The following is an 18,940-nucleotide window of genomic DNA, read 5'->3' as shown; positions in this document are numbered from 1 at the left end:
AAACTTTTCCCCTGCAGGGGGGGACCTAGAGCTTGAACAGAGCTCATTGCTCATTACAGTATATGCTTTCAACTGGATACGCCACCACCTGGCCTCTACTGGAACTGCATGTTAATATTCGTTTGAAAGATTTCTAATGAGCTAATTCAGAAACCCCTGTCGACATGTAATTCTATAATATCAAAATAAATAAATAATAAAAAAATATAAATGAGCTAATCAACAAAAGAAGGAAAACTCAAAGTAAATGTTTTTATTAAAAGAATTTTTTAAAAAATCAGCCAAGCTTATTACTCATTCTGTTATGGCACATAATACAAGAATAAGTTAGTTGATGCTTCTGAGTGTCTGAAATGAAATAAATTATGACTTCATATTTTTATGAAAGCTGTCACCTTGCTTACTTTCTTGTATAAGTACTTAATTTATAAATATTACTCTTCTTATCCTCTTAGCATGGCATTTATGCCTTTTTTAATCTTCAGAATATAGTACCTATACTTGCAGACCAGAAAATAATATCTATTCATTTTTTACTTTTCTGAAATGATCTTCATTTATTCTTTTTTTAAAAAAATACTTATTTCCTTTTGATGCCCTTGTTTTTATTGTTGTAATTATTGTTGTTGATGTCGTCATTGTTGGATATGACAGAGAAATGGAGAGGGGAGGGAAAAAGATACAGAGGGGGAGAAAAAGGTAGACACCTGCAGACCTGTTTCACCACTTGTGAAGCGACTTCTTGGCAGGTGGGGAGCTGCGGGCTCGAACCGGGATCCTTACCAGTCTTGTGCTTTGCACCATGTGCATTTAACCTGCTGTGCTACCACCCGACTCCCCTTCTTCATTTATTCTTTTAGTTTTAGCATGTGAATCTGAGCCCTGCACTTGGATAAGTTCCATCCAAGTGATGAAAAATGCATGTAACTTGATAGACAAAGTATTATTTTAGTTCCAAGTATGATAGTTCCATTGTATCTTCCCTTAGGTCCTTTAAACAAAGACATCTGATTAGTGTCTTCTTCAAGGTCTCTGACACCTTATTTTTTTGAAAAGTGAGTGCAATCTTAGTCATTGCATTTTCCTATCTGGAATGACTGAACCTAAGCATAGTACACTGGGAAAGAGTGTTGTAACTCAAAATATTTTTTCCCTAATATTTGCAGTTAACACACAGGAGAATTTCACAATGAATTTAATTATTAGTTGATAAAATCTTCTATTAGTTAATTATGATGATGGAAACATGGTCAATTCTTAGTTTGTGTTACAGAGAAATCAAGTATTTAATTCTCCAGGACTTTTGTATCATCTGCTAACGATGATACCAGAAATTTGTTTCAGTTAACTCCATGGAGTTTGCAGAGAAATGTGTCCTGTGTTACGGGTGTAAGTGATCCAGTCCCACGGTCTTCTCAAGTAGTCCAGGTATCTTGGTGACATGGTGCGCACTAGAAGGTATGTACTACTGATGGCTACCAGAATCCCAAAGAAAAGTAATCCTTTGTTTATTACCTGTAAAGACATCAAGTACTTTCATTTGGATAGAAATTCTTAAACAATATTGTATACAATTTCCCCTTTGTTCTTAAACATAAAATATTTTAATTGCATGGCTGCCAAGTAACAATGTCAGTGGCTTTCCTCCCCCAGTGTATCTCAGGAATCCCTTATCCTTTGTCTGTATAAGGAATTCTTAGCAGTTAGCCTATTTACATTCATAAAAAGAACCCTTACAGTTTTGAGGGGCTTGGTAGGTAGAAGAATATAATCCCTGTTTCAAAAGTTCACTATGCTGAAGTCCTAAGTGATTCGATCACTGTTCAGACCCTGTATAGTTTCAGAGTGATGAACCTGTAGCCTTTGTGACTCAAAGGAGTCAGACATTAAACATTTTGCTGTAGTCAAATAACAACACAGGTGTTTACTCCAATTGAGCTTGGTAAGCTCTCTTATTCCCTTGGCCTCCTTTCACTGCACTCACTGTTCTGTTCTTTCCAATTATACCTAAAACTCTTTGAGAGCAGGGACCCTATACCACACATCTTTGGATTAATAAAGTCTGATTCTTTCCAATCTGTTCTCAGTTGCTTACTCTCCTCTCCATTTTCTTGAATGCTACACGAAGGGCAGATACTGCTTCTTTTTTATCACCATGCCCAACTCAGTAATCATACTCTGAGTAAAGCTATTTGAAGAGTCAGGCACCAGGCTAAGCGCACATAGTACAAAGTGCAAGGATGTCAGTTCAAGCACCTGCAGCGGGGTTTCTTCACAGGCAGTGAAGCAGTTGTGCAGGAGTCTGTCTTTCTCTCCTCCTCTCTGTCTTCCCCTCCTCTCTTAATTTCTCGCTGTCCTATTCAACAGCAACTACAACAATAATGGAAAAAAAGATGGCTCCTAGGAGCAGTGGATTCATATAATGTGGGCACTGAGACTCAGTGATAATCCTGGAGACTAAAAAAAAAGCTACTCTGGAATCCATGCAATTAAAATTGAACCCAAGAAAGTAGTGTATGTAGTGAATTGCCAAAGAAAATTTTAAAATTCCATTCCTAAAATAGTATAGACATACAGCATTAATTAATTTTATTAGTTTCTTCTCTCTTCCTCATTTATAATTTTATTCATCAAGCACTCTATCTGTGTGCAGAGTGTTTTTATTTAGATATTTTTATCTCTCAGATTTTTGTGTCTGTCTGCCAGATCATTTCTGTATTTGGCTTAATTAAACATAACTATACTTCATGGACATGGGAGATAGCATAGTGGTTATGCAAAAATACTTTCACGCCAAAGTCCCAGGTTCAATCCCTTGTGCCACCATAAGCCAGAGCTGAGCAGTGCTCTGGTTTTCCTCTGTGTCTTTCTAATTTAAACAAATAAAAAAACATATATTTGGGGCTGGGGAGACAACATAATGATAATGCAAAAGACTCTCATGCCTGAGACTTAGTCAATCCTAGGCACTACCATAAGCCAGAATTGAGCAGTATTCTGGTCATTTTCTATGTGTCTTTGTCTCTGTACCTCTCACATTAAAATAAAATAAAATAAGTAAATTATAACAAATACTGTGTACTTTAACATGTCAGATCTTTAGAAAAAGGTAATTTGTTCCAACCCTTTTTTGCCAATGCCAGCGCAGCACTGCCTCATGGTATCTTATTCTGGAAAAAGTCACCTGCAAGGAAATTAAAAAAAATATATATATATATATGCATTCTGTAAAAGTTAACAGGAGATTAAAATGAAGAGAAGTCTAAAATCTGAACCTTACCATGGTGTAGAGAGGTATAAATGTAGAGGGCATAAGAGCATGAAGAAATCTCTCAATGTTCTTTTGGAAGATGAACCACCTTGAATTCACATGTGCTCGCATCTGTAATAATGTTTAAGTGTCTTAAGGAACACTCTGAATAATGTATATGTATTATTTTTTTTACCATTTATTATTTCTTTTCATTCCCATTCACCACAAAGCCAAACAAAAGTAGTCAAATACATTCTTATTTTCATATCAGTGAGTCCCAATTCCTTTTAATAAATGCCAACAGCATAGAACATTACTTTGAAAAAGTTGAACAATTATGTAAATACCTGCTAGAGAACTCTATTTTGCTTACAGGCCAATATGAAACTATTTCAACAAACTGTTTGCCCAGGTGGATTTGTGGATAATTTGAAGATTTGACTAATTTCCATTGCTTATAACCTTGTGGTAAGAAAAGACCTGTTTGACCATAAAGGATGATAAATGACATAGTGGGGGTTGTATTGTTAAATGGGAAACTGGGGAATGTTATGCATGTACAAACTATCGTATTTACTGTTGAATGTAAAACATTAATTCCCCAATAAAAAAAACAAGGGAAACAAATGGGAAAATAAATAATTTTTTAAATGTTAAAATTAAAAAAAAATTAAATGACTTTATAAAAAAAAAGACCTGTTTGAAACTCATATGTCTGCTCTCCTACATATTTAGGAAAATCTTGTGTTGTGTGCTTGCCTTGTTTTGAAATGTAGGTAAGATTTTAGTATCTTATAGGATTTCCTTTCGTGGCATATGAAACAATTTTATTCAGGCTGAAGTTCACTTTACAACTTTCTGTCTTCAGGAAAGATGGAAAACAACTACAGTCTAGTCTTTAAATTCATCCTGTTACTTTTGAGGTGATTATTTAAAAATTAGAACCACAATAATTTGTGGCTTTTTCAGAATGGAATCTTAGTTTTCTTCAGAGTATTAAACTTCTTCCCATTAATCTCTTAGTATTTCATTTTTCATATGTATGTTTATATAATCTACTGGGTAGAGACAGAAAAATAAAGTGGAAGGAGAGAGATAGAAACATGGGGAAAAAGAGAGAGAGAGAGAGAGAGAGAGAGAGAGAGAGAGAGAGAGAGAGAGGAGAAGCAGCACTGTTTCTCTGCTCGTAGTTTCTTTCTGTAGGCAGGGAACAGAGGCTTGAATTGGGGTCCTTGCACATTGTAACATGTGTGCTCAACCAGGTACGTCACCGCTTGTTCCCTTATATTTTTCTAAGGATACTCAAAGCTACTGTAAGTTTCCAGTTTGCAATATTAAGAGTGGATAATTTGGGGCAAGTCTATAGCGTATCTACTTGAGTGCATATTACAATGCTTAAGGATTAGGATTCAAGCTCCCAGTCCCCACCTGTAGGGGGAAGGCTTCACAAATAATGAAGCAGTACCGCAGGTGTCTCTCTTTTTCTTTTCCTCTCTATTTCTTTCTACCTTCTCAATTTCTTTCTGTTCTATCAAATAAATAAACAGACAAATAAATATTTTTAAAAGTGTCGAAGTCATTCAACATTTCTTAGATCTCCCTAACATATACCGAAATTTTATTCTCACTAAAATAGCACATTATTAGCTATTAAATGTTTGATATCTGAGCCTGTTAATCATCACAGATTTGAAAACAGAAATTTTGTCATCTTTGTGGAATTTAAATGTCTCAAAAATGTAAGTGGGAGGGGAGGTGGAGCCACATAATGTTGGTAGTGGGTGAAGTTTGTAACTACACTCTATAATCTTACATTATGTAAACCACTATCAGTTAGTTACAAATAAAAACATGGCTTGATAAATAAATAAATAAAGTGGAGATCTTATCTGTGCGTCATTGTTACTGTCTACATAGTCATAATCTACCCAAGGTAAGGAAGGTGATCTAAATGTGTTTGTTCCTTTTTAATCTATTCACCATGCATGAGATGTAACTGAAGCAAAAAATATAGGTAAAAAAGCAAAACCAATAAAAACTTGTTACAGTATCTTTGAAGGATATGATGGAATGGCATTAAATCTTACCTCTACATAATTGTACATAGATAGGTCTGAAATTGCATGGTCATCTGGAATCCTAACTCTTGAAAATTCAGGAAGACACATACCTAGAAGACAAGTTAAAACATACATCCTTTTTAAAGTAGTCTTTAAAAATGTGCTGAACTACACACAGCTCTAACTATTTATAAATAGTGAATTCTCCAATGTTCACATTAATATGAAACTATAGATGATTATACTGTATAACCAAAAATATATGAATTAAACAGGCATAGCTTTTGCTATGAAGTAAATATGATATATTTAATATAAAACATACCTGTTGTTTATTATATCCTCATTTTATTTTCTAAGTTAAAAGTAGTTCATAAGAATGGCTAAATAACTCCCCAAACTTAATCCTTTTTATATGTATCTGTCTTTTTATTTGTTCATTGTTGCTAGCAATTACACTTGTGTAGTTGTACCTGTAAATCTTCATTAGCTAAACATGACACTCCCCATTACTCTGTGAGCTCCCATAGGACAGACTCCATATTTGTACTTATTTGAAACTATTTTTAAATTTGTAGATAAATCTACTTTTATTAATGTCAAGGTAATAGTTTTCTAATTTATCAGCTTTCACAGGTATATTCTTCTCTCTCTCTCTCTCTCCTCACTCCAGATCCTGATGGAATTGAAGTTCAGAGCTCTCTGATAATTTTTCCCTAGCAATTACTTCTCTGGAAGTATGGACCAAAATTATTCAAAATCTTTTTTAAAAGATTTAGTTATGAGAGAGAGAGACAGAGACAGAGAGACAGAGAGAGAGGAGAGAGAGAAGAGAGACAGAGAGAGAGAGAAGAGCGAGAGAGAGAGAAGAGAGAGAGAGAGGAGAGAGAGAGAGAGAGAGAGAGGGAGAAGAGTACTAATCAGCCCTGGTGTGTTGTGGCCTTGGATACAGAATCTGGGACCTCTAGGGTCTCAGGCATCACTGTCTCCCTGATCCACATTTGAAATCTTAACTTAGTATATAGTAAAGATTTCACAAATAAAAGGCTAGTTAAGATAATTTCGACATGGCCAAACAACTTCTAGTTACTAAGAATGCCATTTCAAAATCCCAGTTTCACTACTGCTTGGTTACATAACTTTGGACAAATAACTTTGCAAGCTCCTAGGTTTCTATTTCCTCAATTATAAAATAGGGATAAGAATAATACTCACTAGTCATGTTTTCCATGTAAATCAAATGGGATAACACATTAGAAATAACAAAATACACAACATATATGACATGGACAGAGATAGCTATGATTATTATCTTAAATTATTTTATTTTGTTTTGTTTTGTTCTCTAGTTACTACAGAAAACTACTGTTGTTAGTATGTTCTATACTATCATTTGCTATCATATGCAAACTAGTCACAAGAAAGCAAAAAAAAAAAAAAAACAAAAAAAAACCTCTCTGCATCATGAGACCACGAGCATCTGAGTAAAATGATGGGGAAATGTAGGAATTAAGCCAGAGAGAATCTGCTCAAAACCAGGACCTAGACCTTCAATTCTAAATGCCACTGTGTCCAATGAATGTTATAACACTATACCAGTTACTGTGAACTGACTGTGTCAGGCTTTAAAAGAAAAGATTGACATGTGAAATATAAAATGATGAAGTGACCTGCTCAAGGTCACAGCTACTAAACTGGGGAACTAGGATTGTAATCTGGATATAGGCATAAAACCAGTTCTTTCCTTTACTGAAAAGAAGCGTCCAAGCATCAATTCAAAAGTAGTGAGTGTTTCTTTGAGAAAATACACTGCTGAGCTGCTGAGGGTTATCATCCAATTCTCAGTATATAGTTTGAATTTTTTTTTTCACTGTCAGGGCTACACTTGTCTTTTGTATAGACCTCCATATACAAACCTTAAAATAAACTATGTTTTCCTCAATAAAAAGTATTTTCTTTTCTGTCTAACATGAAGATAATAGTTCTAGAAGTTGTCAAAATAATCATTTACATTCTTGAGGAGGGAATATGCATCATAGATATGTGATGACCCAGGATCAGAATGAGGCTCACCATTAAGCAGCCAAGTCTAGTCCATGTCTAATTGAAAGATTTTACTTACTAAGGTCATTATTGAATTTATCCATTAATTCATCAAAGACCAAGCAATCTTCAAAACCCTGAAGCAAGAAAAAGTTGAAAAAAATTAACTGGAAAGAGTAAAAACTTCTTTTTGTGGCAAGTTTATATAAACCTTTAGTTGGGAAATACAGTTTATTGGATATTTATCTTCAACCAGAACACAATGGTTATAAAATTCTCTTAACCGCATTTTTGGTTGTGTCTATCTTATCTTTTTCTCTTTCCCTAGAGCTTTCCTCTTTCTGTATATGTATACACATTTATAGAAAGAGAAAAGGCTTTGTATACATATATAGAATGATCAAAAAGGAGATGTATATTAACTATTTTGAAATTGGTATAAGTTCAATTACTATGGTAGGATTCGATTTCATTAAAAAGCAAGAAAAACTATGGTGTTCTACTGTGAATTTTAAACTATTCAGGTATTTAAAATTCACATTTGTGGCATTTATTAAATGCCAAAAACATATTCTTAAGGGTGTGGAAGAAACAGAATGCTGTTCATTGTTGGTAGAAATATAAATCTTTCTAAGCCAATAATAAAAGTATCTATGGTTCTCAGAAAATTAAAAATAGTATTTATTAAAAGAACAAAAGTGGTCAAGAAGAGTCAGTCAGTGGTGCACTTGGTAGAGTGCACAGGATACCATGGTCTAGGATCCAAGTTGAAGTTTCCAGTACCTACCTACAGGGGACAAGCTTCCCAACAGTGAAATCTCTCAGTGCTGTCTCTCTGTCTCTGTCTCAGTTTCTGTCTCTCTCTCCTTTATTTCCCCTTGTCTCTCTCAATTCCTCTTATATTTATATCAAATATATAAAAAGAAAATAAAAAAGAAAAGAAACTATATTTATTAAAAAACGTGGTCAAGACTAGTGAAAATTATGCCAATGTATAGCCCAGGCTTCACATAAAATAAACAAATTAACATTTAATTAACACTGTAAGAAAAGGATTAACATAAACCAGCTTAATGACAGAATAAAAGTCTCATGTGAATTCATTTTATAGTCCCCCACATTGGAAATACACAATGAAGAAGAAATAGAAGATACACTAGTTGTGTAAGAATATAACATGGAGGGGGTTGATGCAGTGGTGTACCTGTTTGAGGACACATGTTATAGGGAGCAAGGACCCAGGTTCGAGCCCCCTAGTCCCTAACTCCAGAAAGAAAGTTTTGCAAGTGGTGAAGGAGTGTTTCAGGTGTCTCTCTGTCTCTCTCCCTCTTTATCTCCTCTACCCTCTCAATTTCTGATGATCTCTAGCCAATAAATAGATAATAAATATGTTTTTTAAAAGATAATATAACCTAGAGCCAGGGTTTGAGCATGGGCCTTTAAATAATATCTAAAGTGGGCTTTATTAATTTTAATATTATTGTATAACATTATGCTAAAATCAGCATCCTCCTATACATTTTACTAAATAAAATGTTATAACTAGTTTGTAGAAAATATAACTGATTAAATGCACAAGCTAATTATACTTGGAATATGATCCAATAACCAAAACAACATCTATAAATCTACTACCTTTCAAACACATACCTAAAATAAATTGTCTGGCTAGATAATTACTTTAGGGTCCTATAAAATTAATGTTTACTATTTAAACACAAATTCTTTTCTGAAACACTTTTCTATCCAGAGCAGTACATTTTCTGTGAAAGCAGTAAGGTTTAACATTGTCTGTTTCATGTTTTTGTTGTTACCAGGGCTTCAACACTCCAGACATTTTTTTCAGGTAGAGAGAGAAAAACAGGGGTAAGATACTACCATGTGGAAGCTTCCTTCAGTGTAATGGATCATCTGGGTCAAACACATGGTAGAGCATCACCCTTACCTGATTAGCTATCTCTATGACATTACATTTTTTTTTTAAAAGTTAATCACTTTTTAAAAATTTATTTATTTTATTTGATAGAATATAAATAAAAGATAAGGAAACAAAGAGGGGTAGTGAGATAGACAGAGAGACAGAAAGAGACCTGTACCGCTTATGAAGCTTTCCTCCTTGCAGGTGGAGACACCAGGGGCTTGATCCTAAGTCCTTGCACATAGTAATACACTCACTGAACCAGGTGCACCACTGCCTAGGCCCTTAAGTTTATTTTTTAAATTATTTTTATTTTTCCAGCTTTTAACTTTTTATTGAGGTAATAAGTGTACTATTCAGGCAAGCTAGTTTGTCAGTCTTTCATTGTTTTTACTTAACCCTGTAAACTGTGTCTTCCTTTCATTCAACAAAGAAAAGTTGTAGATGCTACTATGATTTCATCTTGACCTACCTGGGCAGACAACCTCACCACTGTGTCCTGGAACCTCATCTCTCAAGTTCCCTACCCCACTAGGGAAAGATAGAAATAGGCTGGGGGTATGGATCAACTTGCCAACGTCCATGTACAGAACTCTCACCTTCACCCCCAAAATAATTTTGGTCCATACTCCCAGAGTAAACAATATGGAAGTAAACTAGCGGCTCTCTATCACTATTCCATCAGGAACTGAAGCATCTGTCACCAGGAATCTTTTTTTTTTTTTAAATTATTTATAAAAAGGAAACATTGACTAAACCATAGGATAAAAGGGGTACAACTCCACACAATTCCCACCACCAGATGTCTGTATCCCATCCCTTGATAGGTTTCCTGTTCTTTATCCCTCTGGGAGTATGGAGCCAAGGTCATTGTGGGATGCAAAAGCTGGAAGGTCTGGCTTCTGTAATTTCTTCCCCGCTGCAACGAAAGGGAAATGAATCTGGAAAAGAGGAAGTCAGCACTTTTTTTTCTTATCTGAGGAAGAAGAGGAAAAAAGGAAAGACACCAGGAAATAATAATAGGTGTAAAGGTAACTCAGAAAAGAGTGAAGGTAGGTTAAAAAAAATTAAGTATACATACATATATAGATGGATAATTACAGAATCAGCCCGTATTGGGGACCTTAGGGGAACTACTACAGTTTCCAAGGGAGGGGATGTGGACACAGAACTTTGGTGATGGGAACTGAACAGTATGAAATTATATCCCCATGATTTAACAATTTTGTGAACAACTAATAAAATTACATTAAAAAATAAAGAAAAGAAAAAGAACTTACTGCATTCATTCCTTGCCCAAAAAAGGGCACTATGGCATGAGCTGCATCTCCCATTAGCACACAATGTGATTTAAAGTGAAAAGAAGAGCACTTTACAGTTATCATGGGCTGGGCAGGCAACAGAAAGAAATCTTGTGTCAGGTTTTGCCTTCAGGAGAAAATCACCAGAACATAAAGATGTTACGTTGGATATTAAATACTGCATGATACTTTCAGACTTACTGACCCCACTACCATAGCTCTTCATGAAAAAATATACAAGGATGACAAGAAGAAAACAATAAAAAGGAAAATTAGGGTTTCTCTCAATCCCCTAATCCTACTACTTTAAATACCTTCTTTGTTTGCTGCAGTGTTAATCACAGCTTTAAAAAAATTAGGATGCATTTGAATGACTTGAAAAATAAATACTAGTGTTATATGTCACGAAACTTTCATTACCATGTACCTCAATATTCAAATATATTTTCTTGGGATAATCAAAATGCAGTTGTGCATCAAATCTTGGTATCCTGATGCTCATTTTAAAGATGAAAAATCTGAGATTCAATGAATTAAGCAGGGTCTAGGTGTATGGGGGGAGGTGAAACAGTAAATCTTTTTTTCATCTATCTATCTATCTATCTATCTATCTATCTATCTATTCATCTATCATCTATCTTTCTACCTCTGTGAAAACATTGTTGGAGTCAGAAATTGACCTGAATTATAGGGGAGAGGGAACACAGGAGCAGAAATCCTGAATGAGACCAAATGACAAGTTTTATATGAAGGATGATATTGATGTGAGCCAGGGGGAATAAGGATCATAAACCAAGTAGTCAATACAATAATCTGTCAGTTGGAGAAATCTTATATGTGCCTGGACCCATACTGTCTGATACTTACCTATGACTTCCTTTATTTTTCACAACAACCCTTTGGAGAAGACAATATTAGTTACTGTCATTTCACAATGAGGTGTCTAAGACATAGACATCATTTACTCAGTTAAATAAGGATGGGTCTGAGACATGAATCTGCCAACTACATCTGCTATGCCACATATTTGTGTCATATAACAGCAGAAGAATGTGCAGCCAGACTTTGTAGCATATAAAGCCTTCAGGGATTGGAGAGCCTGCACAAGATACATATAGACTTAAGGATATTGTAGACTTGGGAGAATAACCAAGACATGGGGAGGGGGGTGTTCAGAGTTCCTGATAATACACATCTGCTTAGAGTTTGACTTTTATATGTGCTTTAGGTGCTACACAACTGATAGTCAAGACTTTTAACCCAACAAAAGTGAGGTAGAGAATCTCTATCTGAATTGTGAATAACTCAAATCAATATAATAAGAGACATAATTGTACATCTTAAAACTTACTCTCCCATAAGAGGAATGGCATCTAGAAAATACTTCTGGAAGAACTTCAGCACATCACTACCAGTTATCAGTTTCTCAAAATCTTCAAAGGGCATGAACAAAGTACATGTGAAAGATTTATTCTGTGAGAGGAAGAGGAACAGTGTGAGAAAGAACAGGGGAGCTGATGATGTTGACATCAAAGGTGGGTACCTAAATCAAGGGGTTCTTGCTGTGGTCAAGAACCATGTCCAAACAGATAGGCACCTTGCTTTATTCCTCTATTTCTAAATTAAACTTTTGCTGATTTCCAGGGGTGCTCTCCACTTTCCTTGGTTATTAGAGAATTTTCACACCATGAACTCTAGCAAAATGAGGGCTAGAGGGCCCTGAATCCCAGTTCCACCAGGACTCTGAGACTATGGCCATTTTGTCTTTGCCACCTGTTTCCCCTATGTGAGGAGGGAGAGAGACTTGTGCAGCACAAGGAAATAGTGGGAAGTTTAAGACAATACCTGAAGATGTAGGCATGGCTTATAAAAGAAAGGTGGGCCTTACTTAGAAAGTCTCTAGTGAAGGATAGGACCAATAGAAGAGTCTGACACAAGTCGAACCTGAAATGGAATTGGAGTATTACACCAAAGTAAAAGACTCTGGGGTGGGTGGGTGGGTGGGGAGAATACAGGTCCATGAAAAATGATGAATGAAATAGTGGGGGTTGTATTGTTAAATGGGAATCTGGGGAATGCTATGCATGTAAAAAAAAAAAAAGAAGTAGAAACGCAAAGCAGAAATTGACTGAGTTTGGAGTATGGCACCAAAGTAAGAAAGCAGAAGTACACTAGAGTTTGCAGTGAGTACCTCCCTAATACTTCCTCTCCACTTTTCCAAGCTTTGGGTCCATGATTGCTCAACAATTTGTTTGGCTTTGTATGTTAACTCTCTTTTCAGTCACCAGGTTCCAGGTGTCATCAGGATGCCGGCCAGACTTCCCTGGATTGAAGACCCCACCAATATGTCCTGGAGCTCAGCTTCCCCAGAGACCCACCCTCCTAGGGAAAGAGAGAGGCAGACTGGGAGTATGGACCGACCAGTCAACGCCCATGTTCAGTGGGGAAGCAGTTACAGAAGCCAGACCTTCTACCTTCTGCAACCCACAATGACCCTGGGTCCATGCTCCCAGAGGGATAGAGAATGGGAAAGCTATCGGGGGAGGGGGTGGGATATGGAGATTGGGCGGTGGGAATTGTGTGGAGTTGTACCCCTTCTACCCTATGGTTTTGTTAATTAATCCTTTCTTAAATAAAAAAAAAAAAAAAAAAGGGAGTCGGGCGGTAGCACAGCGGGTTAAGCGCAGGTGGCGCAAAGCACAAGGACCGGCATAAGGATCCCGGTTCGAACCCCGGCTCCCCACCTGCAGGGGAGTCGCTTCACAGGCGGTGAAGCAGGTCTGCAGGTGTCTATCTTTCTCTCCCCCTCTCTGTCTTCCCCTCCTCTCTCCATTTCTCTCTGTCCTATCCAACAATGACAACAACAATAATAACTACAACAATAAAACAAAAAATAAACAAACAAAAAAAAAACCAAAAAAAAAAGAAGAGTCTGGCCATTTAAATAGAGAAGTTTATTCAGCTAGACAAGTCAACTATTTGCCATTTTGCCTGAATCACCCATATATCTCCTTATGTGTGTTTTAATTTTCCTAAATAAAGTTAATAATGCCTGAGACCACGGTCTCCCAAATTCTATGTGGAACATTCTGTGGTGAACCAGATACTATTAGGGAGAGCCACCTTAGTCCTATCTCCCTGCAACAATTTTCACACAGCAAATGCTACACTCTTTTCTTTACTAATAGGTTGACTGGGTTTCATTTCTCCTCCCTTATTTCCTTGTATTGTTCCTCTTAAGAAAGCATTGTGAAACATGGAACCTCAGTAAGTCTAACAAGAAAAAGAGGGGGAAAATCTGGATTGGAGTTAATATCTACACAGAAAAAAAATGTGTAGGGTCTAATGAAAGAAGAGCAATTAACTTTTTGAATAATGTAAAATCTAATATCCCATAGATCTTAGAGACTGAAAGACTTAGAGCAGATGAGCCTGGCACTACTACACAAGAAATCCAATATGTCATTTGTATACATTATAGCTCTTCCTCAAGGTAAGTAATTGAAATGTCTTTAGGTTTTTTTCTAGTAACCCCTAAATTTCCAAGTTATTACCACTAAGTATAAAATACTCTTGTACTAGATCTATACATATATAGTACAAATGTAAATGAAGGAAAACAATAATTATAAATGCAAAGCTGTAGTTGATAAGAAATTCCATATTACCTTGTTAGGAAGTGCAATCATCATAAAGGTATTTCTAGGCCAAATATGCAGATAATTAGGTTCCATGGCGTACTTCAGGGGAGGAAAAGGATACATATGGTTGATTAGTTTACTTATTCATTTTAATATTTATTTATTTATTTTCCCTTTTGTTACCCCTTAATTTTTATTGTTGTTGTAGTTATTATTGTTGTTATTGATGTCGTTGTTGTTATTGATGTCGTTGTTATTGATGTCGTCGTTCTTGGATAGGGCAGAGAAATGGAGAAAGGAGGGGAAGACTGAGGAAGAGAGAAAGACAGACACCTGCAAACTTACTTCAATGCCTGTGAAGCGACTCCCCTGCAGGTGGGGATCCAGGGTCTCAAACCAGGATCCTTATGTCGGTGTTTGTGCTTCGTGCCACGTGCGCTCAACTCGCTGCGCTATTGCCCAACTCCCACGGTTGATTAGTTTATTATGGAAACAAATCTATAAAATAGCTATCTCTTTTTAAAATATTTTATTTTGATGGTAGAAAAACAGAGAAAGAGGCTGATAACGAGAGAGAGACCAGAGTTCTGATCAGTTCTGGCTTATGGTAATGCTGGGACTTCAACTTCAGTCCTCACAGCTTCAGGCATGAAAGATTTTTGCATAACATATGCTATCTCCCCAGTCCTAAAAAGATTTTCAAAATCAATTTAAATAGCATCATTTGCATGATGACATACATACCCACTATTACATAAAGCAGACGTTTTATAGAAAGTTTATAAAATCAATTTAGGTGGATTTTTGACATCATATATGATTCAGGATTTGAGAATTTGTTCTCAGAAGAATTTGCTCCCTCAGTATTGCAACTCTCAAACATGTAAATACATATGTGTATATACACATATTACACATACATTTCTACATATTATAGATGTTTTTTATATACATAAGCTATGTATATGCATGTCTACAATGTGTATTTTTATATCCATGGTATTTTTATACTGTATTTATTCACCTTACTTGGGATTTGTATGTATGTACAGAAAGACTCTTCTGAAATGTCATGAAATGAAACAAAAATTTAGTATTTTACCACTTATTTAATACAAAATAAAGAGTTGAATCTTCTGCATGTTAAGTTACCTCACTATAATGCACTAAGAGTCTGAATAAATATTGATTACTTCGGGAGTCAGGCAGTAGTGCAACAGGTTAAGCGCACGTGTCTGCAAAGCACAAGGACCAGCGTGAGGATCTCAGTTCAAGCCTCCGGGTCCCCACCTGCAGGGGAGTCCTTTCAGAGGTGGTGAAGTAGGTCTGAAGGTATCTATCTATCTTTATCTCCCCCTTTCTGTCTTCCCCTTCTCCCTCCATTTCTCTCTGTCCTATTAAACAATGATGACATCAATAACAATAACTACAACAATAAAACAACAAGGGCAACAAAAGTGAATAAATAAATATAAAAAAATAAATAAATATTGATTACTTCAGTAAATCAATTGACCTAGAAAACCACCTGATTCAAATGCTTGAAGTTTCCAAGGATATTTTACAAAAGAATATGCCACTGTGGGCATCCTGGTGCATGACTGGACAAAAAGACCTAAACTGGGAAGAAAGTGTTTTGCAGACACCTATAATCAGGAGATGAGAAACTGTACTCCTGTGTCAACAACTAAATTAGTAACCTCCCATACAAAATGATTTTAAGAAAGAATATGCCATTGTTTTCCAACTAATTCAAGTTTGTACTACATCTTATGAATACTTGGAAAGTACCTACTTTCTGTATATCTTACATAATAAAAAGAATACAGAAAGCACAGAAAAATCTCTGTGTTGACATTCTCACACTCTTGTAGTTATTTCTATGTCAGAAGAAGAAACTGTTTTTTTCTAGTCTTTTTTCCTCTTTACCTCCAGAGCTCTAAGGAATGCCCCCGACCCCCTCTACGAACACACACACACACACACACACACACACACACACACACACACACACACAGAGAGAGAGACGGGGGGGAGAGAGAAGTGAATTAAATATATAATGCTTTGACCTTAAAGCCCTTACAATGCAGTAGAATGTACAGGCAGGGTAAGCATGAAAAGTTAAATAGCTTCTCTTTAACATTTGTTAAAGTGGTAGAGGGACAATAAGAGATTTGATATCAAAGGAGTATAGAAAATAATGGCCGGGGAGGTATAAAATTTGTGGTACTAGGGTGATTAAAGCAAGATATTGAAAGGTTACATGAGAAGAAAAACAGTGGCTACTAGACAGGAAGTGAGTTTTCTGAGCTAAGTGAAGCATAAGACCAATCAGGATAAGATTCATGTCTGTGTTTTCCTCTCTGATCTTTTGTCTAGGCCTACAGCCTAAACCTCCAAAAAGATAAGAAAACAACAACTGGAACCAATTTTACTATATTAGTAAAGGGTGAAATGGCTGGTTAAAATGGTCTAAAAGAGACAATATTTCTCCTGTCATTAACATTAACAAAGTTATATAATTTTGATATATTAAATGTGATATGCATAACATTTTTATGTTCATACATATTTCATGACTCAAAAACGGTACTGTGAAATTTTGTTCTCTTCATTATCAAATCATTCTATCCACAGATATCTTTCTTTAAATCTTTTCCTTTATATTTATTTATTTATTGGACAGAGACAGCCAGAAATTGAGAGGGAAAGGAGTGATAGACAGGGAGAAAGACAGAGAGACACCTGCAGCCCTGCTTCACCACTTGCAAAGCTTTGCACTGCAGGTGGGGACCGGGAGCTTGAACCTGGGTCTTTGAGCATCGTAACATGTGCACTCAACCAGGTGTGCCACCACCTGCCTCCCCACAGATATTATCCAACAGAAATGTCAAGTTCATCCTCCTCATAATTTCCATTAGTTTAATTATTATACTTACCTTATATTATACTTACTTATAGTTTAATTATTTTTAAAATATTTATTTATTTATTCCCTTTTTGTTGCTCTTGTTGTTTTATTGTTGTAGTCATTATTGATGCTGTTGTTGTTGGATAGGACAGAGAGAAATGGAGAGAGGAGGGGAAGACAGAAAGGGGGAGAGAAAGACAGACACCTGCAGACCTGCTTCATCACTTGTGAAGTGACTCCCCTGCAGGTGGGGAGCCAGGGCTTAAACCAGGATCCTTATGCTGGTCCTTGTGCTTTGCACCACACCATGTGTGCTTAGCCTGCTGCGCTACCGCCTGACTCCCCTAGTTTTAATTATTATACTTACCTCTGAGTGTAGATCAATGGGGTAAGTAGTTAATTGTATGTAATTTTTTTTCTTCAAGTTTGGGAGCTACTCTTTGCCCTGATCCAGCTTTCTAGTCCTCCTATTCTCAATTCTGACACCATCTTCCCAGACAATACTTTTAGTCCACCTCAATAGTAGCTATCAAGCCCAAGAAAAAAATTACTAAAGTTAATGAGGGTGGTGGAGGACCTCGGGAAGGAGGGAGGAGTTAGAGTGTTATGTGGAAAACTGAGAAATGTGGATCTTAACTTTATGATTTTTTTCTTAGAGTTTTATGTTCACTTGCTTATTCCAATATGACATATACCTGAAACATATTTGCTTCAGACCACTTGTGGTTTAAAATGAAAACCGGGAATAAATGCAATAAAATCTGTTTCCAAGAACTTACTATTTTCTTGTTAAATAGCTATTTTTTTGATTGAGCCATAGTTATAAGAACTCTGACTTGTAAGAGTTACATAATACTTTGACCATGTTCTTTTTTCTTTGAAAACAGTTACATATATCTTCCATTTCTATTTGAATTTTTCTCCTCTTCTTCCCACTTGTGTAAGCTTATTGAAAGGTATAGGAGTGGCAATATTATTGTTTAATGGATACCTGTAGACCCATCTTATTACTAATTACATAATGTTTATGTCAACCTCAGTACAAAGACATGCTAATGAGGATAACTGTGTCAAAATATGGTTATTCTTTCAGACTTGGGGATTAGATGGTCCTGAAGAGGATAAAAGAGGAGCCCGAAGGAATCATGTTAAGTGAGATAAGTCAGAAACAAAAAGATGAATATGGGAAGATCTCACTCATAGACAGAAGTTAAAAAACAAGATCAGAAGGGAAAACACTAAGCAGAACTTGAACTGGAGTTGGTTTACACCAAAGTAAAAAGAGGTAGGGCAAAGGGTTCAGGTCCTGGATCATGATGGCAGAGGAGGACCTAGTGGGGGTTGAATTGTTGTGTGCAAATGTTATGCATGTACAAGCTATTGTATTTTACTGCCTACTGTAAACCATTAATCCCCCAGTAAAGAAATTTTAAGAAGAAAGAAAGAAAGAAAGAAAGGAAGGAAGAAAGGAAGAAAGAAAGAAAGAAAGAAAGAAAGAAAGAAAGAAAGAAAGAAAGAAAGAAAGAAAGAAAGAAAAAGGGACTTACATCACCATTCCTAGGGGGAATAGTCAATTCCATGTATCCATGTGGAATGTATTGTTGACTATAATCAAAACGAGGTTTCTTCATAAGATGAGTTCGGACAGTTGAATAAGCTCCATCACATCCTATGATGAGGTCATAAGTAACATCTTTGGGACCATTGTCAGATCTGGAAAATAAAATGAACCACCCCCAAAAATGTCTTGTGATGAAAATGATTATGTACTTTTATTTGGGTATAAAAATTAGTGACTGTACTTTTTATGATA

At 36.0% G+C, this 18,940-nt stretch overlaps 1 protein-coding gene across 1 annotated transcript in view; it reads right to left on the bottom strand.

Moving 5' to 3' along the window:
- Window positions 1–1,179: 1,179 nt before the first annotated feature.
- Window positions 1,180–18,940, bottom strand: part of KMO (kynurenine 3-monooxygenase) — a 53,054-nt gene continuing 35,293 nt past the window's right edge. The window contains exons 7-15 of the mRNA XM_016192320.2: window positions 18,675–18,840; window positions 14,244–14,315; window positions 11,927–12,048; window positions 10,555–10,702; window positions 7,436–7,493; window positions 5,341–5,423; window positions 3,281–3,382; window positions 3,125–3,184; window positions 1,180–1,515 (exon numbers count right to left, since the gene is read on the bottom strand). Of these exons, the coding sequence (XP_016047806.1) occupies window positions 1,345–1,515; window positions 3,125–3,184; window positions 3,281–3,382; window positions 5,341–5,423; window positions 7,436–7,493; window positions 10,555–10,702; window positions 11,927–12,048; window positions 14,244–14,315; window positions 18,675–18,840 (982 nt within the window). The 3' untranslated portion in view covers window positions 1,180–1,344. The remainder of the gene's footprint in view (window positions 1,516–3,124; window positions 3,185–3,280; window positions 3,383–5,340; window positions 5,424–7,435; window positions 7,494–10,554; window positions 10,703–11,926; window positions 12,049–14,243; window positions 14,316–18,674; window positions 18,841–18,940) is intronic.

Source organism: Erinaceus europaeus, chromosome 6 (genome assembly GCF_950295315.1).
Source record: "Erinaceus europaeus chromosome 6, mEriEur2.1, whole genome shotgun sequence".
Classification (NCBI taxonomy): Eukaryota; Metazoa; Chordata; class Mammalia; order Eulipotyphla; family Erinaceidae; genus Erinaceus; species Erinaceus europaeus.
The sequence above is the reverse complement of the archived record's forward strand: the minus strand, read 5'-3'. Positions and strand labels throughout refer to the sequence as shown.